The sequence below is a fragment of the Dipodomys merriami genome, unplaced genomic scaffold (genome assembly GCF_024711535.1).
Source record: "Dipodomys merriami isolate MVZ:Mamm:240054 unplaced genomic scaffold, mDipMer1.0.p SCAF_12, whole genome shotgun sequence".
Lineage (NCBI taxonomy): Eukaryota > Metazoa > Chordata > Mammalia > Rodentia > Heteromyidae > Dipodomys > Dipodomys merriami.
This window is the reverse complement of record NW_027202493.1, coordinates 18,319,483-18,341,893: the sequence shown is the minus strand read 5'-3', so window position 1 is coordinate 18,341,893 and position 22,411 is coordinate 18,319,483. Positions and strand designations below refer to the sequence as shown.

Sequence of the window (22,411 nt, the reverse complement as noted above, 5' to 3'; positions counted from 1 at the left end):
ACACAAAATAAATAAATGAATAAAAATAAATAAAATCAAGTAGAAAGTAGGAACACATTTTATTCTTAGTGCAGATTTTATTCTTAGTTTAGTACTTAAGGGTGACTGCAGATGACAATCAGAATGGAAAATGTTCAACTAAAACAAGGATCAGCTATGCTTATAAAATAAAACTAGATCAACTATGCTTATAAAATAAAACTATCGTCTGAGTGCTTACTATGTACCAAGTGAGAAGCTTGGAGGCTTATTATATGACTAAGCAAACTGAGTGATGAAAAGATTAAGTAAATCAAATTATAAAACTAGAGAGTGCTGCAAAGACATGATTGCAAACCTGGTTGCCCCTACTCTAATTCTTGTGTCTTTCTAAACTACTATGCTACTACACTGAGGAAAAATGAGAAATTACTACACCAAATATAGTTGTCTACAATATGTCTAAATTAGAAAATGAGGACTCAGTAGTAACCTATTTTTGGGAGATTGTTAGTTGGCCTCCTTATAGAGAATCCCACTTAAGTGGTTTTCTTACCTGCTAAAAGTAATATAAGGCACACAGCAAAAAAGTCTGGATACTCTGCAAGGCCAGTATAATTCATTTTGAAGTATGTCCTGAAAAACTGACCAATCTGTTTGTTAAGAAGCTCATCAAAAGTGCCACTCCATGCTCTTGCAACACTTGATGTACCTTTCCAAAACAGAATGTTCAGAGAATATAAGGTCACTGGCATAAAATGAATATACTATCATTTGCTACCCTATCTAGGATAAACATGGGTTTGTTTACATAGATTGAAAATTTTAATCACATATAACTCAAATTATAAACATAAGATAAATTACATTTTGTAATTTTATCTAGTTACAACAGTAATTTGTTACAATAGTTAATAATTAAATATTATAACTAGTATTTTTATTGAGTAGGGGTGTCTTGCTATGTACCCCAGGTTGGACTTGAACTCACAATCTTCCTATATATGGGGATTACAAGCATGCACCATCATGTCAGGCCTACAATAGCAATTAAATGTCAAGTTTATAACTTTGTAACCAGGCTACTGTATTTGTAATAAAAAAACTATAAAATTTGTCACTAAAAATTGCTGGAACAGGGCTGGGATGTAGCTCAGTGGCAAAGTGCTTGCCTAGCAAGTGCAACGTCCTGGGTTCGATCCCCAGTACCAAAAAAGAAAAGACAAAAAAAAATACAGTTAAAAATTGCTGGAACATTTTTCCTCTCCAAATTCAGAGATGGATGAGAATCAACCATTTTGAGATGAGAGAAGTAAGATATACAGGGATCAAGTGATGCACTGGTGATTATCCAACAGCTAAAGGAACAGCAGACCTACCCTTTAACACAGAGGGCCTCTTAAGGGTGTTATTTCTACCCTTCTACACAATATAGACTTATTTTTTGCAACATACCTATCACATAAGATAAAATGAGATTCCAGCCAGTGATGAAGGCCCACAGCTCGCCAACAGTAACATACGTGTACAAATACGCAGACCCTGTCTTAGGAACTCGGGCACCAAATTCAGCGTAACAAAGGCCTGCCATCACAGATGCCAGTGCGGCGATGAGGAAGGACACCACGATACTGGGACCAGAATCTGCTTTGGCGACTTCCCCAGCAAGAACATAAACCCCAGCACCTAGAGTGCTCCCGACCCCTAGGGCAATGAGATCCATGGTGGTTAAGCAGCGGCATAGCTTGGAATCTTCTAGACTGTCCAAAGTGACAATTTTTCTCCGGATCAGACATCGGGCAAAAGTCAACACTGCCCTGCAAGGAATCATTCTGAAGAGAGAACCTGAGAAAAGGAAGAAAGAGATTAGCTCATCTGAATCATCTTCCCTCCACTGAACAAGATTAAGGAGGCATGGCATAAGGCAATCAGGAAGGTTTAACAGGACCAGACCCAGCTGCAAATGTCCTATAGTTTATTCCCTCATACAACCAAGTCAAGGATTCTAACTAATGGCTTTAGAGGGGTGGGAGAGCAGAGGAATAGCAGCCCTCAGTGATCAAAGGGATATGCTATTTTTGTTCAGTTTCTACAATGTTTAAAGGTACGTTGATGAAAATGTATCCCAGGAGATGGGAGATTTAGTCCTCATTACAAGGGCATGAATTGTCTCATTTGAAAGTTTTTAGGCCATATCAAATGCCAGGAATTGTGCTAGGCCTATGTGTAGAACTGTCTTACACACATATGGCTTCTAGCTCTATTGACTTCCAGTCTAGCTTTGTCTAAAACAGGTAAAAAGTTGATTGTTATGTATTCCACAGCTTTACTAAGTGTGTGTGAACTAGTCTGCTTTTATGTGCAACAATTAACATGGAGGGAGGGAAGGGAAATAACAAAATGCTGAAACAAGAAAAAAGAAATTAACATGGAGGGCTGGGAAGGTGGCTTAGTGGTAAAGCGCTTGCCTTGCATGCTTGAGGCCCTGGGTTGGATTCCTCAGCACCACATAAGCAGAAAAAAAAATGCTTGAAGTGGCGCTGTGGCTTAAGTGGTGTAGAGTGCCTTGAGCTGAAGAGCTGAGGGACAGCACCCAGGCCCAGAGTTCAGGCCCCACGACTGAATCCAAAAAAAAAAAAAAAAAGAAAAAAAAAGAAATTAACATGGCGCAGATGTGGGCTTAGTTTAATTAACAAATCCTTTCCAAAGCATATTTGGCTCATTGTTACTAAAACATATATTCAATTGTCCTTTAACTACAAGTTGACACTAAAATATACATGCTTATTATATTTAAGATTTTTCAATAAGTCCATGGCAAGTATTAATCACTATATATTCTTTTTTAATATATATTTGTATGTCTGAGGATCCGGGGGCTTGAATTCTAATCTTTGGCTAGGTCCTACTACTTGAGTCACAGTTTCACTCTGTTTTTTTGGTGATTAACTAGAGATAAGAATCTCACAGATTTCCTACCAGAGCTAGTTTTAAACCATGATCCACCTTCTGAGTAGCTAGGATTATATGCCTGACCCACTGGTGCCCAGTTGAATCTTCTAAATGGAGAGAGTAAATACATCAAAGAGTCCCATACCCCATTCCTTACAGGCCCAAACAACCCAACTGATCAAACAAAAGATGGATTTTTGCTATATATAAAAATATGTATCATGTCATTTTATTTTATATTATTTTATAGTATATTTTACAGCTTATACCCAATATAAGCTGAAAAACATTTTATAGCAGCAAAAGTATAAAGGAAACTATATCAAAATATTATTAAAGTCATATTTCCATAGGGGCTAATTTTTATTTCTATATCATAAAATATATGGTTAATACTGATTTCTAATTAAATTTCAAGGAATATGTAGGAGCTATGTACAAAAGAAATATAAAAACTGAAAGCCTGCCAGGCACCGGAGGCTCACGACTGTAATTCTAGCTACTCAGGAGGCTGAGATCTGAGGATTGTGGTTCAAAGCCAGCCCAGGCAGGAATGTCCATGAGACAATGATCTCCAATTAACCACCAGAAAACCGGAAGTGGTGTGTGGCTCAAATGGCAGAGTGTTTGCCTTAAGCTGAAGTGCTCAGGGACAGCGCCCAGGCCCAGAGTTCAGGCCTCACGATCAACAAACAACAATAAGAACAACAACAAAAATACCTGAAAGCCCTATATGGCCTACTCTATGAAGACATGTAATTCAGTGCATTAGAAGTAACTGAGGAATGAAGAAGAAGTCAAACCATATTGGCTTTTCTTTTACATATTGCATGGCAAACTTGGCATTACATACTGTTGATTACAGTTTTATTATATTCATCAGGGATAACTAGAACTTAGACCTTTACATACTTTAAATCCTTAACTGTTTTTGTCAACATTTATCTAAATGTTCTAAATACCGATTTTATTTAAAAATAAAATAAGATTATCTTTCTACATTATCTAAGAGACTTCACTTATACAAGAGAAGAAATTCTGGAATATGAACAAACCAGTTTCATATTGCATTGAATAGATTAAGTCACTGAAAGTTATTCACACATCAATTTGAATACAAGTTCCCAATAATGACAGCAGCTAATTCAAGGAACATAAAGAAAAATTCTTAAGAAAAATGAAACTCATGGTAAGCTTCTTAGAAGTAAAATTAAATATTTACACACATTAGTTTCTTCCACACCAGCTGACACATTGCCAAAATGTGGCACTTCACAAATGCTTGTTGAAAATTTTGCAAATATAAATGACACCACCAATTGTTGCCAATACTGTATTCAGGTCTCCAAAGTCAAAACCTACCAATGGATACTTCTAAAAATTTAAATGTGGATTAATGCCTACTACTCACTAACCCTTAAGCAGCTGTTCCTCGTAACAAATTTAGAAGGTAAGGAAGGGAACTGTTTTGCTTAAAAAGAATCAAGAATAGAAAGACTAAGTTAAAGCCCAACAAAATACTCACCAAGAAATGGGTATTTGCAAGGGGTAGGGATAAGGCCAAGGGAAGGGAAGGGAGGTAGACAATGAAGGGGAGAAAGGGAGGACAATGCAGTCAAGAATTCATTATAACGGCATGGTGGCTCATACCTGAAATCCTAGCTACTTAGGAAGCTGAGATCTGAGGGTCCAGGTTCAAAGCCAGCCCAGTCAGGAAAGGCCGGGAGATTCTTATCTCCAATAAACCACTCAGAAAACCGGAAGTAGTACTGTGGCTCAAGTGGTAGAGTGGTAGAGCTGAAGAGTTCAGGGACAGTGTCTAAGGCCCAGGCCCAGAGTTCAAGTCCCACGACCGACCTAAAAAAAAAAAAAAAGAATTCATTATATATACTACAAAATTAAGAAGTGGAAGGGAAGATGTGGGCCAAAGGGGATGTATTGCTTGGTTAAAAGACACCTCTGTTGTATGACTACTTAAAGGAAATTTAAAAAATCAAGAAATTGTTAGGTGCCAGTGGCTCATGTCTGTAATTATAGCCATATAAGAAGCTCATATCTGAGGACTGCTTGAGCCACAGCACCACTTCCCATTTTCTGGTGGCTAATTGGAGATAAGAGTCTCATGGACTTTCCTGCCTGGGTTGGCTTTGAACTATGATCCTCAGATCTCAGCCTCTTGAGTAGCTAGGACCAGGCAGTTAGAAGATTTTGTTGACATTTGTAGTATTGGGGATTAAACTCTGGGCCTCATGCTTGCAAGACAGGTGCCCTGCCACTGGAGCCACACATCCAGCCAAGGAAAATACTTTATGTAAAGGTCAAAGGAGGAGGAAAGGAAAGATAGCAGAGTATACTTATTAAATGTCAAGCTTTCCTATCATTTAAATGTTTATACAAACAGCTGTTTTCCCAAAGATCAAGAATTAGGGGACCCCTCTTGCTCTTGCTCTTGCTCTTCTTCTCTTGCTCTTGCTCTTCTTCTCTTGCTCTTGCTCTTCTTTTCTAGCTCTCTCTGCTCTCTCTCTCTGCTCTAGCTCTATAGCTCTTTTCTCTCTCTCCTCTCTTTCCCAGCCACGTGGAGTGCCAACCTTGCCTGGTCCCAGCAGGTCTACTGAATAAACCTACCCCTTACCTGAATACCACGTGCGTGCTGGTGCTGTTCTTACTCGGCCTACCTCTTTTTAAAAACCTAACATAAATGGTGCCGTGACTCGGATAAAGGCTTAAAGTCAGGATAGCTGGGATTTCTCTGTTTTTTTTCCTCTTTTTTCTTTTTTTTGTTCTTCCCTTTTTGCTCTGAGGAATACCCGCAGTTCTGACGGCCTTTTGCGAACCAGTCTGTCTGCGGCGGAATCAAGAATTAGGGGACATTGCCAACTAGAATGTGCTAAAAAATGACACTCCAAATTTCATCAGTAACTTGAGATTAGGACATGCATTTCCAACTTTAGGAATATAATTGACAGGCAACAGGCAGGCTTGTTTGTCCTTTAACTAAAGAAACATGTGTGGTAGAATGATGAGTTAATCTTGTCTTATGAGTAAGATGCAAATTCTACAACTATGCACATTTATGAGACAAAATCTGGAAAGAAGGAAAACCAAGAAGAGACTTTTGGGGTTCAGGAGTCGGTGATAGCATTAAAACATTTTGTGAACTTTAGTATTATAATCATGATGCAAGCTGTGAACTTTTTAAAGAAAAAAATACCATAAAACAAAACAGAATACTTGAGCCAATTAAATTATCCCAAATGAACAGATTGACAGTCATCTTTTCAATGTAAAATTGAACTTCATTCACTCCAGATTACAAAAGTAGAACTACCAATAGAAATACGTAGCTTCCATTAAGTAAGATTGGATTTTCCACTGCTTCTTTCCTATTAAAGTTGGAAAGTAGTTTGTGTGTTGATAGTTTTTCTATGCTGCTCTGGGGAAATAAGACAAAGATGTCATTTATCAAACATTCATTTGCTTTTGAGTAACTAAAAAGCATGTGTCAGGAACTTCTCAGAACTGACAGGTTACTCAACAGCCTCTGCCAACAATTGCTATTATTTCATAGCCAGGTAAAATACTGATTACAAAAGCTGTGATACGTAAGTAATTTTGTAAAAATAAAGTGGGCTGAGAGTAAAGGAACATAAAAATATACTGGGTCAGCTAAATGACTCATTATTAAACAAACATCTGTTGAGACCCAGCAGTGTGTAATAGATATTGAAAAATAATTTAGGCTTTTTGTAAAATATTTGTGAGGAGACACACTGATGTATGAAAGTAGCAAGGAAAGAAAAAAATGAGAAAAATGATATTTGTGTCTGATGTTAACAATAGGCAGTGGGGGTTGAACCCAGGGCCTAACATATGATAGGAAAGCACTCTACCACGAGGGGGTTATACCCTTAGCCCTATCATATTTTGATTTTGAGATAAGGGCTGGTTAACTGTTGTTTAACTCTAGCTAGACTGGCCTTGGACTCTCTTTTGGCTCCACCTCTCAAGTAGCTGGGTTACTAAAGACATGCACTTCTACCACAGCTTAACCTTTATGACATCTTGCCAAAAAGCTAAATTCCTTTCTCAGCAACATGAAGTTACTGCCTTCTAAAATGTCAATCGAGGTTGTCAGAGACAGAGTGAAGTATTTCAAGTCTGGGGAGAACATGTACATAACGCCTGTTTTTAAACTGATGGGGAAAAAAGCCACTATAGTACAGAGACCTCTGGCACTTTGCTTTATTCTCTGAATTAGGTATTTTTTGTTACCTCCCCCCCCCAATATATAGCAATTACGTTTCTACAATTTTAAAATTCCAAGACAATTTTTCAAATTATAATACATATAAGTAACAAGATACATAGTATATTATGGAATAGTTGACATTCTTTTTACTTAGCTTTGAAAGATTGATTTCTCAAAAATCCAATGCAAATTTTATGCATGATATAAAACAACACAACATGGAAACTGTTCAGTTGATTAGAAACAAGCAACAACACACTTTTGCATTCAGACCCTAAAACCTTTGTTTTTCTGGAAAATAAGAGCATTTTTCAAATAAGGTTCACTTACAGTTGGCTTCACACTTATCTTCCCTCCAAATCAAATTTCCTGAACAAATTCTTCTTCTAAAGCTTTCTCTAGATCAGTAGAATGCCAAGACAGATATAAAATTAAAGGTATATGAGAGCACTTAAAAATGATTGTAGTAATGATATTTATATTTTCTTTCTTTTTATTCTAGCCAGGAAGCTAGAGTAAAATGTATTGTTTTGAAATGTCTCATGGGGAACCATTTTCCCAAAGACATCTATCAAATAAACAGCAGATTCTGATGAACTTTTAAAAATATGACTCCAACTTCAGTAAAAAGGAAAAGGATAGGCTGGAGCAAGTCATTATTAATTGTCTCATTCAAGTAGATGCAGAGTGAAAAAAAATTCCCTGTGCATCCTTGTTTTTATGATTGGGAAAGAAGTGAAGAAAAAAATGAAACGAAGAAAGCAAAGGCTTTAGTACCTTGGTAACCAGAGCAGCTGCTCAATCAGCACTCCGCCTACAGCACTAGGCAGATGCTGGTCCCCAAAGGTTCTTTAGTCAGCAATTGCTAGCCAATAAATTACTCTTGAGTGGCAGAGGGTACTACCTGTTCCCTTTCCTCAAGTGATAAGAGGAGTCACCCTCTAAGAGCCACTGCAAGCATCAGGAGATAACCTTTCCAAAGTTATTTCATATCAGTCGTCTACAAATGCTTCTATTAAAAATGCCTAGTTTGTTAAGTGCTTATCATTTTCCTGGTACTAACAAGACACTACTTTATTTACTCCTTCACAATTCTCCGTAATATCTTTGTAAAGCCAAGGTCATAATAAAACTGAGTTAATTACAATAATAAATAACAGCAATAATTATTTTGTTTGGCAAGTGTCTTAAAAACAATATATTGTCTTGTTTTTGAGAAAAGCTAGTTTGGAACTGTGTCTTCCTGTCTGTTCCTCCCAGATGCTGAGATTGCAGGCATGCATCTCCATGCCCAGTTTAGGATTATCAAGCTCACAGTATAGATTTGAAGACTGAGGATCAACAGTTTAACAGTCAACATCAGAGTCAACATATAGTGTAAGCAAATACTCAACCCAGCACGTTTATTCAGTCACTATGCTGCAGTGTCATCTTGGTGAAGGTTCCCAATACAGCCCACTTTCTTTCTGCTCTGCACAGCACTGTCTTTCCACCCCTAAGCCACAGGTAACTGGGCTAGAGACCAATGTCTTTTAAATATTTGAAGTCAGGGCACACTAAGATGTCCTCAATATTCTTCATAATACAGGGCTGAATCAAAACACTGGTGGTCAGACTGGAGTCACATAGACAGGGAATGAGCTCAACGTGGCAGATACACCAAGAGGCTGGCAGCAGACTGCCAGAGAAGAGCAGAGGTGACCAAATCTGCTGTCCCAGCAGGAAGACATGGAAGGAGAGGCGTAGGCAAGCACTCTACCACGTGAGCCACAGCACCATTTCTAGTTTTCTGGTGGTTAAATGGAGATAAGAGTCTCATGGACTTTCCTGCCCAGGCTGGCTTTAAACCCAGATCCTCAGATCTCAGCCTCCTTAGTAGTTAGAATTACAGGTGTGAGCCACTGGTGCCCCGTTTGATCTTCATGTTTCTGGCTGCCCCTGGCCTGCCCCCATTCCTTCCACTTTTGCTCTGGCTCCCAGAGCTTCTGAGCTACTGCAGAGATAGCAAGAAGGTTCTTCCCTATAGAGGCTCCTGAGCCTTTTCTTGTGACCAAGAGGAAAAGCCAGCAACCCAACGAATGAGAACCAACAGGTTATCTACCTGTTAAGAGAGAAGAAATGAGAAAGAAGGGAGGAAAAGAAAATGAGTTTTTGAAAAGGGGAATATAACTCCGATCTCCTGCAAGAGATACAAGTGCAAGTTGAAATTCCTTTTAAAATGCCTGATGCAGCTAGTCAGTGTTTCTCTGAGAATTGCCTCCTTACCTCACTTGGGTGTGATTGGTACTGTGTGTCCTGTCCTGCTTCCCCCATCCCTCAATGAAGCTCACACGTTGCTTTTTGGGTATAAACAGAATGTGTACATTTACATACTATCTCTTCTAAATAGAATGTGTTTGGTGCAATATGTGATGTTAGAAGAGGTTAACTATAGGTAGCTGAGAGAACACAAAAAGAAGTGTACCAAAGGTATGAGGTCAAGGGCAATTACAACGACTATTGCAGAAGGCCAGGAAACACAAAAGCAACTGAGTCTGAGTTCCTTATGATTTCATATATCTTGTACACTCCTTTTTTGCTTTTAGTGACGTGCAATAGAAATATCTAAATAATTCTGCCAAGATGCTTACATGAATTCAGCTGTTTCTGCAATCCCTCAGTGACCTTTTAAAGCCATTTATGCTCGATGTTATATACAGGGTACATGGAAACATATAAATCTTCATGTCACACCTGAATGCTAGGGATCCACAAGTGATGCTTTACTTGGAGGGAACTGTTGCCTACCTCACCTTCACAGCAGGACCCCTTTCATCACAATATATGGCCTTACAGAGCATTCAAAAAGAATAAGGGGCCCAAATATCAAGGCATCCTGGTCTCTCTCTGTGTAGCTCTCATTGCTACAAGACCTTAATACTTCATGGAAGTCTCTTCTTATAACTCCTGCCCATAGATCTAATTCTATTTTAACAAAAAATACAGAAAATACTCCTTGTTCAAATAATCTCAAATGATTACCTTATCTTCCTTCATATTTAGATATTAATTCCAACTGCTAAAAATGGCACTCCCTATAAAACAAAGGGATTCAGATGTGGCCAGATATGTTTGGAGTTGCATGTGGTTATGGTTTCATTCATCTTATATACTTCTATCAATGCTTTTTGCTTTGTTTACTATAACCACCCTAAAGTGCCTCAGCCCATGGCCAGAGCCCTGCTGAATCTGCTGTTTCTATCACCTTAGCCCATCTTTTGCTTCACCTTCCTCTCCAGAGCTACATTGGGTTTCCTCTAAACTTCTTCAGAAAGCAAAGCCTCACTGTGCCTCAGGGGTTTCTTCTTCCTGGAAAGTTAATCTTTTTCCTCTTACGCTGGATAGCTCCCAATAACCCCTGATACTCCCCACCCCCAAGCTAAATTAGGTCACTGTATTACTTGTTCTTATGCCATTTCTGTGTGGTATGTGTGTGTGCGCGCATGCGCGCACCTGTGCGCACATGTGATGAGTGCTGTGGAACTCACATGCTCTGCCACTGACTCTTCAGACTACTCTATACTTTTATGTCACTTTTACTTTCAAATCATAATTAAACACAACTGCTTGAATGAATTTATGTCTTAATCCTTATGGGTTGAATTGTGTCCCCTGCAAAAGCTATGTTGAATCCTAACCTCTAGTACCTTGCTCCAGAAGGTTATCTGGAAACAGCCTTTGAAGGTGCTATTAAGTAAAGATCATAGGGTAAGCACTAATCTAGTATGACTGGTATCCTTATTAGAAGAGGAAATTGCTGTGTGATGCAGGAAGAATGCCATGTGATGACAGAAGCAGAAATTGGAGCGATACAGCTACAAGCTAAGGAGTGCTAAAGATTGGCCACTATCAGAGGCCAGAGAAAAGAAAGAGGGAATCTCTCCTATGAGTTTCAGGAAAGCATAGCCCAACTGTCACCTTGATTTCTAACTGGCAGCTTTCAGAATTGTGGGCCAAAATATTCTTTTAAGTCATATGGTTTGTGGTATATCTTAAGGGTAATCCTATGAATTTAATAGACTCTGTTAGGCTGCAAATTTCTTGAACTTGAGGGTTATGTTGTATTCATCAGTTGTATCCCCACAGTTTTTGAAGATAGTAGTTTTGTAGTTCAGAAACATTTGTTCAATCAGTGAGTGAGTGAATAATTTATACTTGTTTTGTAGTCAACTGAAGTATTCGTGTCTATTTTCCTCCTTGAAAGCCTACATAGAGTAGGCTCTTTAATTATATTTTCTTGCACTACTTTAAAACCTAAACCCAGCATTAAATTTCAAAGTATTTGGGCACAGGCTGTAATTCCAGTTAATCAACCAAAGTAGTAAGTACTTTACCTATCTCTGTGTCACTGAAATTTGATAAGCACGTTTTCTGTCTTTCTCAAAGTTAAAAGAAATTAAGCTAGGCCTGACAGAGCCAAGAACAGAATACCATGGCACCAAGAATGTCCCTCTAAAATGATATTAGCATATGTTCTACAGTGAGGAGATCATGCAACCAACTAGGAATTCAGTTATCTCCAGCTTATTGCAAAGTAATCATAATAAATGGTGTTAGAGGCTTTGCTAAAATACTAACACATTAGGTTTAAACTTACCAAATCCAGTCTAAGAACCAGGAAAAGAGGATTTTGAGTTTGTTAGGCCTTACTCATGATGCTTCTAGGGATCAGTTATTTCTATTCCAAGTACATATTACATTTCTTGGAACTTCACTGATGAATAGTAGCTGACTTCCTGCTCTATGGTTTCCAGAATCTACAGTGGTCTCAGTTTGATAAGAAGGGTAAGTGCCTCTCTCCTTTCTTCTTTTCTCTTTTGAACCCCAGGATGCCAAGATGGCACAGACAGTATTCCTTGCAAATATCTGCAAATTACTTTAATTGTCACAAGATATAATCCATCCAGATTTAAAATTATAAACTGGATGAATGCACTTTGGTTCTCTCTTACCAACTTGGACTTCAGGTTCCCTTATGATCATGTGTTTGTTTTTTAATTCCAGACAACCACTGTTTTCATAGACAAAATAGGGATTTAGCAGCTCTCCTTTCTTTCAGTCACCTATTACTCCAATAGTAGGTTCTGCTCTTTCTTTGTTCACTTTCATAATGAAATATTTCACAAAACTTCAACCCAAACATTTCTTGGCTTGCAAGATCCTAATATTTTCTTTATTCTTTTATATTTAAAAATGGAACTTTTCCTTTCCATGGAAGCCATAGTGATTCCTTCTGGTATTTCTCCTCTTAATTCTTCATGCTGAGTATTTGTTACAATATCTTACTACAATCTGGACAGGATTTGTCTTCTTTTCAAGCAATGTTACCTTTTATTGTTAAAGTTCATAGAGTTGTAGTCGTGTTTCTTCTTTCAGTATTTAGAAATTCTCTTTTTTTGGGGGGGGAGGGTGCTAGTACTAGGGCTTGGAATTCAAGTTCTGGGAGCTGGCCCTAAGCTTTTTTACTCCAGGTTAGTACTCTACCACTTGAGCCATAGCTCCACTTTTCAGTTTTTGTTGGTTAATTGGAGATAAGTCTCAAGGACTTTTCTGCTTGGGATGGCTTTGAACCTAGATTCTCAGGTTTCAGCCTCCTGAGTAGCTAAGGATTACAGGTGTGAGCCACTGGTACTCAACTAGAAGTCTGCTTTTTATTGTAGTTTTTAAACGTTGGATATGCAGATTGAGTCCACTAGCTTTATCATTAGGGAATGTTCTCAGGTACAAGCAATTTATTTTTCTGTCACCAAAAGACACTTTACAAATAATCACTGAAAATTATTCTGCAAATTTACTGAATCCAAACTCTCACCACTTATCCTCCCTATTACATTTGTCTTATGTCAATAAGGACTGAGTTTGCTTAAGAATATTTCTTAGCAAGGGTTCAACAAATCCTGCTTGCAGAAATGTCCTTGTTTGCAAGTAGCAAAACAATGTTTCATCATCTAACTCCATCCAGTTGCTTAATGTACCCTGAGTAGGAGCTCAGGCATAGACCATCAACAACCAGGCATGCAAAATTTTACCTGGATAACTTAAAGGTAAACAACTCCTTTTCAAACTGAAACTCTAGCAAACAAATCACTTCAGATCACTGCCTGTTCCGACCTCAGGACTGCCCCTTCTATAGTCCATATGTCCAAACCCACTCCTGTATGGGGAGTCTTTTCCAGGACATCTTTTTGTGACTGCAAAGACAATTTGTTGAAGAAGCAATTACAACAAATAGCAATAATCACCACTGCAATTTCTAGTTCTTGATTGTTTTTGATTGTTTTGATTCTAGAATTTGATTGTTTTTGTGTTTGTATATAAAGTGTACTTACTTTAATTTACTTATTCCTAATGATTACTATACTCAAGCAAATTAATATATCCATCAAATTATAGTAAACTTTTTAAAGAAAGGTTAAAAAATACATTTGTTTTCTTCAAGAAATACTCATGGTTGAAAATGTCCAGAATAATGAGGTAGACCAGTTCCAGCCACATCTAAGAAATCCATAGAATATTATTCATCTTCAAGGTAAACTTCTCTGGTAGACTGGATGATCATTCTAACTATACTTTAGAGAAAATACAATTCCTATATGTACAAAATGGTTCAAACTTCATTACAACGTAGTAGTTGCGGGGTTAGACTTGCCCCAAGTACATCCTTGACTCTTGCCCCAATCAATAATTTTTGGTCATTTCTTCACTTCCAACAGTTAAAAGTGCTTTCGCAATAAACCATGAGTAAGCACAGGGAAATTAATCACAATGTTAAAAACTTGTTCCTGATTGTATATGGTTTTACTCCTGCTATAAAGAAGCCAGGAAAAAAAAAATCAGAGTTAAATGTGAAAGTTTCAACTACATAGAGAAACACACAAAACATTTCAGCTAATTATTCTGATTCTTTCAAATGAATGTAAAGAAAATAACTGCTTTTGCGTCTTTACAGAGGGAAAAATCACAAATAATATTCTCAATCAAAATCTAAGATTGAATTCATGGAAAAGTAATCACTTAAAATTTCTAATGATGCAGATGTACTTACTATTATTCACACTTATTTTGTCTTAGGGTAAGTGATGAAAGTGCACTCATAAAGGCAACTCAATGTGGAAACAGCATGGAATGTTAAATACAGATAGGTACTACTCCTCAGATCCCTTGTTTGCTCACTGGTAAAATGGAAAGATCAGTATGATGCTTAAGAGGTTTCCATGTAGGTCCTAAGGTGCTCATTACAGAGCAAGTAGCAATGGGTGTTTTGAATTCACCATTATACATCTAAGATGTGTGTTTGAAAATCTTATTCTGGAATATTGAAAATAATGCACATATAAAATCCACTATTATTTATAAAGAGGGATTTATGATGGAACAAATTGCTGATAATTTTAATGGCAAAAAACTAAGACCCATTGGCTACTTCCTGGGCACAAAGACTGGGGATGGATTGGTACAGAACCTACATTTTCCTGTCCTCTCCACCCCCATACTCCGGTGTTAGCTGAATTGCTAGCTGAATTATTCTCCAAATCACTTCCATTACTGCAAGGGAAGCTGATTGAGACCAAAGGGCCAGAATCCCCTCTCCTCCTTCCTCTCATCTCACCTCTTCCTCCTCCCTGATATATTTTATATCAACAATCTTCTCTTTGTATAGAATTCCTGCATGTGCAAACATCAGCATATTAACATCATAATCTCTTGTGGTAAATTCAAAATAGAACAGGTCGAATATATCTTATCTGAAATGCTTGAGACTAGAAGTGCTTCAGATTTCAGAGATTTGGGGATTTTACCAACTGTTAGCAGTTGAATATCTTTAATCCAAAAATCTGAAGCTCAAGAATTTGAGCACTACATTGGCATTCATATTTTTGGATTAGAGATGTTCAATCCTGTATTTCAAATGCCAGGAGACTTGAGGAAGCTGAATCTTACCTATCTATGTTGATGTTAACGTTTGTAGGTATATAAATATCTTCTTCATATCGTAAGTGCTTATTGAAAACTATGAAATATGTCTTAGCAACTATATGAGGATTTCTATTCCAGAAGTATAATGGACTGGATATTCTGAAGAGCTTCCCTAGAAAAACAAAACAATATTCTAGATAAATGAAAATACAATATAGTAGCTCTTGGAGGAAAGTAATATAAATTCCACAAGGCAGAAGTAGAGAAAGGGAGAGGGACAGAAAGAGAGAGAAAAAGAGACAAGAGAAGAAGTGAAAATGAATAGAGAAAGCAGATAAATAGATATGAAGGAGTCAAATACTTAGGTCTTCTTCAAGATGAAGAGTTAAAACTATACTTAGCGCTAGGGTGAAACACAGGTACTTGACTGGTCCAGGTCAGTAGCACTTTTATGCCCCTAATAAAACATTTGCTAGCATGTTTCATGTTCAAAAGCAAATCTTCTTTGGAGAAAAGCTCAGTAATTTAGGGCTTCAGGATTCACTTACAATTGGCTTACAATCAAAAGCTTCCAGACACACAAAACAAAACACCACACAATAAACAGATCAGTATACAAACATCACCCAGTGAAGAGCCCAGTTAACCAGTTGGAATAACTATAAAAAAGATTTATTTTAAAAAAAGATCAAATTGGAAAAATGAGAGCATAAAACTATCAAAATAGCAAGGCATATCATTAAAAGAACAATTGGTCATTCTGTAAGAAAATATAATCATGGGGCTGGGAAGGTGGCTCAGTGGTAGAGCACTTGCCTAGCATGCATGAGGCCCTGGGTTTGATTCCTCAGCACCAAATAAGCAAAAACAAAAAAGCCGGAAGTGGTGCTGTGGCTCAAGTGGTAGAGCGCTAGCCTTGAGCTGAAGAGCAGAGGGACAGCGCCCAGGCCCAGAGTTCAGGCCCCACGACAAGACCTCCCCCCTTCCCCCAAAAAGAAAATATAATCACATCACCTTAACAATAAATATTACTAAAAAAGAGAAAAATCTAATCATAGAAATTTAATGAGGCCAGACACCTGTGGCTCATGCCTATAATGCTAGCTACTCAGGAGCCTGAGATAAGAGGACTGAGGTTCGAGGCCCAGGCAGTAAAGTCTGAGATTCTTATCTTCAATTAACCACCCAAAAGCTGAAAGTCAAGCTGTGGCTCAAGTGGTAGAGTGCCAGTCTTGAGTGAAAAAACTGTTATAGCACCCAACTCTCAGTTCAAGCCTCAGTATCCACACACACACACACACACACACACACACACACACAGACAGACAGACACACACACACACAAACTAAATAAATAAAAATTAGTGAATGACTTGAAGAGTATTACATGCAATTTTCAAAGCAAACTGTTCATCATACAAACCTGACTAAAGGGCAGATTAGCAAGATTGCTAGATCAATTGCAAATCCACTTTAAAATTCAAACATTTAGAATGATGGAAATATATTAAAGGAATGCCCAATTATAGCTTTAAAAATAACTATATCTTTTATATGATTTCAGGTTTATAAAAAACAAAAAAGAAAACCTTCCAAGTTTTCAAATGTGCCACTTTTACACGATACATCTACCCCAGAATAACTATGCTGAATGTTTTAAACTTACATCCCAGAACTTGTTCTTCTATTCTTTAATACTGTTCATTATGTTAAAACTCTTCTGTATTGAAAACTTAAATCTTGCTTGCCTATATTCAGTCCCATCAATGTCTCTGCAGTCTGTAGGATCAAGTTCAACAGTTAATGAAAAAAAGTCACAGGTAAAAGGTCTGAACAAGAGGCATACTTCTCTGTCAAGTCAGGCAGGTCCAGAGGCCATCTGCCTGTGAACTATAGATCAGTGACATGAGCTCCTTCCAGCTTGTTCCCTGCTAACACACTATACAACATTAACCTCATAGAGAAGCTCTTTAAATTTCAGCTCAGACGCCTGCATTCCAGGCACTGCTGTAGAAAGGGATGAAGAGAGGAATCTCAATCCCTTTAAAGAATTCTTCTAGAACTCACTTCTCCTAACTTGGACAAGAGCTGGAATTAGCCAGGTACTAGTGGCTCATGCCTGTAATCCTAGCTACTCAGGAGTCTGAGATCTGAGGATCACGGTTCAAAGCCAGCCAGGCAGGAAAGACCATGAGACTGTTATCCAACAAACCACCAGAAAACCAGAAGTAGTGCTGTTGCTCAAGTGGTAAGAACGCTAGCCATGAGCTGAAGAACTAAAGGACAGCACCCAAGCCCAGAGTTCAAGCTCCACGACCAACAAAAAAAAAAAGAGCTGGAATTATCCCAAAGGCCACAATAAGCTTCAAGGGTGACTGAGAACCAGTCTTTGTTTCAGGTGTTCATGAAAACTGCCAGGTAGCAACTGGGAAACAGATACAGATGATAAGCAACACTCTATTACACTATCTGAGAAAAACATAACATGTAGTAAGATTCCTGAAAATCTCTTCTCTCATTAATTTTCTAGGGAAGTACGAATGCACACATAAAACACAAAAGTCCCAGGACATATGTTCTGTCCTGCTTCTTGTGGTCAGTGAGCTTTACAGTCTCAGAGGCCCTAAGAATAGCCTGGATCTTATCTTCTTCCTGCCAAGAAGGTTGAGTAGGCATAGTCTTACTACATTAAAATATTTCCCAAACACAATTTCCTTATGCAAGGCCACTGGGCCTGGCTTGTGAGAGTAGCTTGACAGCACACTTTAAGTAGGAAAATAAAGCATGAAGAAACTCGCTTCCACATTTGGGATTGATTTCTTCCTTTTATGAGTGGCTATGTGCTAGGAATGCATCGTCCTGAGCAAGGACACAAACACTGAGTTTTCTTCAAGGCTTCCCCTCCTGGGTTTTCTTCCTTAGCCAAACAGCTCCCAGCACCCTAGACTAATGAGAGATTTGCTGCCAGAAGCTGGAAAACAGGACACAACCCTGCTCCATGTCTGTCTTCCTCTGGAAAGAGCCTCCTCTGTCATGGCTGCCTTAACAGTGAGCCTTTGATTCAAGAGAATTCCAGGAATAGAATTCTGGATGGATGGCAGGAATTGATGTGGATGAGACAGCAGCATTCCATCAGTGTAGTTTCTTAACCAAGAGGTTTATGCAAACTAAGAAGAAACTGTGCCTAGAATTAAACATCAAGGAACTATCAGAATTCTGCCAAGTTAATCTTATGCAAATTCTTACAACCTCACACTCTGTTCCCTTGCCATCAATCACAAAGAAAAAAAGTAAGTCATTCACAGGCTTTTCTTTTCTTTTTTGGTATGAGGAAAAAATACAAAGTACTTCAAATGTTGCCTAAGCTCTGCAAGTATTTCTCTCCATTTTCTCAAATATAAACACTTCTATGACCTCCTTTATTTTTTTTTTTAAATTTTATTTTATTTTATTTGAGAACATACTGTACAGAGGGGCTACAATTACATGGGCAGGATAATGCATACATTTCTTACCAAGCATTGCAGCCTCCTCCTTTGTTTACCCTTCACCTCCCTTCCCCGCCTCCCCCCTCCCCCCACCCAATTATACCCCCCTCCCCCCCCACACCGACATTGTAAAGCTGGTTTTGACATGACATTTTGTACTTCTCATTGTTGCAACATGACCTCCTTTATTAAAACATAAAATTTTAGCCAGGCACCTATAATCCTAGCTACTTAGGAAGCTGAGATCTGAGGATCAAGGTTTGAAACTAGCCCAGGCAGAAAAAGTCCATTAGACACCTATCTCCACTAAACCACTCAGATAAAGCTGGAAGTGGTGCTATGGTTCAAGTGGTAGAGTTCAAGCTCCAGGACTGCCCCCTCCAAAAAAAAAAAAATATATATATATATACACACACACACAATTTCATATTTCTTAGAAAGCAAGTATTTTAAAAAAAAGATCAGGGACTACAAAAAAGGGTAAGAGAAGAAGGACAGGAAAAACAGTTACTTTGCATATATTAGCTTAATCAGTAATATAAAAAATCAGTGGGAATATCATTACAGTATGATGTGCTTTCTTTTCAAAACCAAGTTACATTTAAAACATGCTAAGCATGACATAGGATATACAAAAGATCATTTCTGTACTACAGATCTCAGCTTTAGATTAAAATGTCAAATAACTTTAAAGTAGGCAAAGTTGAATTGCCCTTTTTAAATACTTTAGGATTTCTGTGCTCACAATCTAACAGCAGAGTAAAAAATAAACATGCCATCCCATTTAAAAAATATACCCTTAACCTTGGAAATTTATTATAAGGAAAATACTACTGCTGCACTTAACTTCAGGACTTCTATCCACCCCATCTTTCTCAGTTCTCAGGAGCTCCAATTATTTCTCACTACATTTAGACACTTCATTGTGAACCAAAATACAAACTTGTCCTAGTATTCCAAGTTTCTTATTCTGTATGTCTACAGTTATTTCCCTTAAGAACGCACATATTACCTTACTCATGTAACTGTAATCCCTCTGTACAGCATCTTAACAATAAAATAAAAAATTTTACAAAGAATAAATATGTGAAGCCAGGTTCTAGTCGCTCATACCTATAATGCTAGATCTCAGGAGGCTGAGATCTGAGGTTCGTGGTTCAAAGCGAGTCCAGGCAGGAAAAGTCTGTGAGACTCCTATCTCCAATTAATCACCAGAAAATTGGAAGTGGTGGTGTGGCTCAAGTGTTAAGAGTGCTTGCCTTGAACTAAAGGGCTCAGGAACAGCGCCTAGGCCCAGAGTTCAAGCCCCATGACCGATAAAAACAAACAAATAAACAATGTGTCAATACAAGTATTTAAAACAGTGTGAGTACACAGTATACATTCAATAAATTCTGACCTATCTTCCTCTTTCCTTCCTCTTTCTTACTCATATGGCCACCTTACTTTGGGCAATGGGAATTGTGTGCTGTGTTTAGGTCCCAGAATCTTTTGTTCATCTGTCTACCATCAAGAATATCTTAACTTTATCTCTACTTTCTAACTACCCTTTTACTCCTCTTTCCTAATCCTTTTCAAATATACTTTTTCAGATCCTATCTTCTTCTAAAGTTTTTCTTTTCTTTTTTTTTGGGGGTTGGGGGGAGGTCCTGTCCTGGGGCCTGAACTCTGGGCCTGGGCGCAGTCCCTCAGCTCTTCAGCTCAAGGGTAGTGCTCTACCACTTGAGCCACAGCGCCACTTCCGGCTTTTTTGTTTTTGCTTATGTGGTGCTGAGGAATGGAACCCAGGGCCTCAGGCATGCAAGGCAAGCGCTTTACCACTGAGCCACCTTCCCAGCCCCCCCCCCCAAAGTTTTTCTTGGTTCTCTCAAGTGAGAGTGATTCCTTGGAGAGCCCGTAATATTCTGTGACACCCCACTCATCAACTGAGCCCTAGACTAAGAGAACTGTATATATCTGTCTTGATCATCCCAATCCTCAACACAGGCTCATTTGATAAAGCTGGAGAGCAGAAACTGGCCTAATTGTCTTCATATAGCCCATTCCTTTGAAATTTACCACATACCTTTGAACTAAATATGACATTGCTTGTAATTTTTTCAAGTGAGAATAGATTTTGGTGTTGAATAACACTAATAATTTTTAAAAAGCATATAAGCATTTGTTTTTATACACATATATATTCCCACGTTCCTTTAAGCTTGACATGACCTCTGCTTTAATGAAATACATGCTATAGTAAGTTTCTACCTTGGAAGAGTCTATCCTAAACATGTTTGCAATTTGTCTCATGTAACCTATATTTTAAAATATAAAATGTTTATTGACTGAAGACTAAAAATACTTTCAAAGTCTAAAGTTAGCACCAAAAACATTCAACAGTAAGAATATATAGTTTTTTAAAATAGAATTTCATTGTTATTATTGTAAAGAAGGGTTACCATTTCATAATTCAGGTAATGCATACATTTCTCTTTTGGACCAGGTTAGCTCTTCCTTTTCTTAAGAATAATATAGTTTTAAAACCTGATTCACTAAAACAATCATGAATTACTTCCTACAGAAAATTCTTTCTTCCTAACTCATTGTTGGGAAATGAAATGTTCAATTGATCAGACTATTCTCCTGATATTCAATGAATCCATTTGAAGAACTGATAGGGTGCTCTTCTTGGATGGATCTGGGAGTTTTTACAGAGATGAAATTGTGGAGAATAAGCAATCAGAAAAAGCCAGCTTGGTAGAATGAATGTGAATATCTGGCATAGGAACCTATTTGTCCTTATTAAAGATCTTTTTATTCCCCTCAAGTATATTGTGAGATTGAAGTGAATGAGGGAGACAAGGAGTAGCAGGGAAAAGTGTGAAGAATTTGAAGCAAAGAGCCATGAGGCCACTGGAAACTAGCACTTATTTATTAGGCAGGGTCAGAGGCAAAACAAGAGCCCAATAATTCCACAGCCTCAGTGAAGGCTACCCTGGAGAGAGAGTTAGGAGAAAAATGTTTCAAGAAACTGGAAACAGGAATATAAAATAAAGACAGCCTGAGATTGCAAAAGAGAATTCCATTATGATTTTAAAACTTACAAAGCATTCTGTAAATTCTCGCAATTAGATAAGGTCATAGAATAGACACATATAAACTACTACTGCTATGACTTTTACATCTGATACTACTACTGAGAGTCAATTTTTATCAAGGAAATAATAGGTTGTAGGAGCTAGGCTATATGTGCATTATACATGTCAACATAAGTTATTCAGAAACCTTAGCATACAGGTATGATTATTATCTCTATTTCATAGATCAAACAAAACAAAATGAAGAAAAATTAAGTACTAGCTAATTATTATATACTGAATGTTTGCATTCTTTCCAAACTGACATGGTGTTTTATCCCTCCATGTGATTATATTTAGAGATGGATATTTTGGGAGGTAAGTACGGTTATATGTGGTCATGTAGGGGGAAACCCCATAATGGAACTAGCATCTTTAGTGGGGGTGTTTCAAAGACAGAGAAAGGATGGCTATCTACAAGCCAGGTATAGAAGTCTCACCAGAGTCTGACCATGCAGACACACAGAGTTCTAGCTCCAAGACTATGAAATATAAGTGCCTGTTGTTTAAGTCACTGACATTTTAGAAGCAATGTAATGATGTCTTAAAATCACCCCTTCAATCTCTTCCCCCCAGTTTATTTATTTATTGCTAATGTTCTATTTTATTGTAGCCACTGAAGTTTTAGACTAGTTTGTACCATTTGAAGAGATGAGAATGAAATGTGC

The 22,411-nt window shown here is 37.8% G+C and overlaps 1 protein-coding gene across 2 annotated transcripts in view; it reads right to left on the bottom strand.

The window, feature by feature from the left end:
- Slc7a2 (solute carrier family 7 member 2) overlaps positions 1 to 22,411 on the bottom strand; it is a 67,871-nt gene that overhangs the window by 22,863 nt on the left and 22,597 nt on the right. For both annotated transcript variants that reach the window (XM_070016320.1, XM_070016319.1), the window contains exons 2-4: positions 4,582 to 4,788; positions 1,435 to 1,824; positions 536 to 691 (exon numbers count right to left, since the gene is read on the bottom strand). In XM_070016320.1, the coding sequence (XP_069872421.1) occupies positions 536 to 691; positions 1,435 to 1,810 (532 nt within the window). In that variant the 5' untranslated portion in view covers positions 1,811 to 1,824; positions 4,582 to 4,788. The remainder of the gene's footprint in view (positions 1 to 535; positions 692 to 1,434; positions 1,825 to 4,581; positions 4,789 to 22,411) is intronic.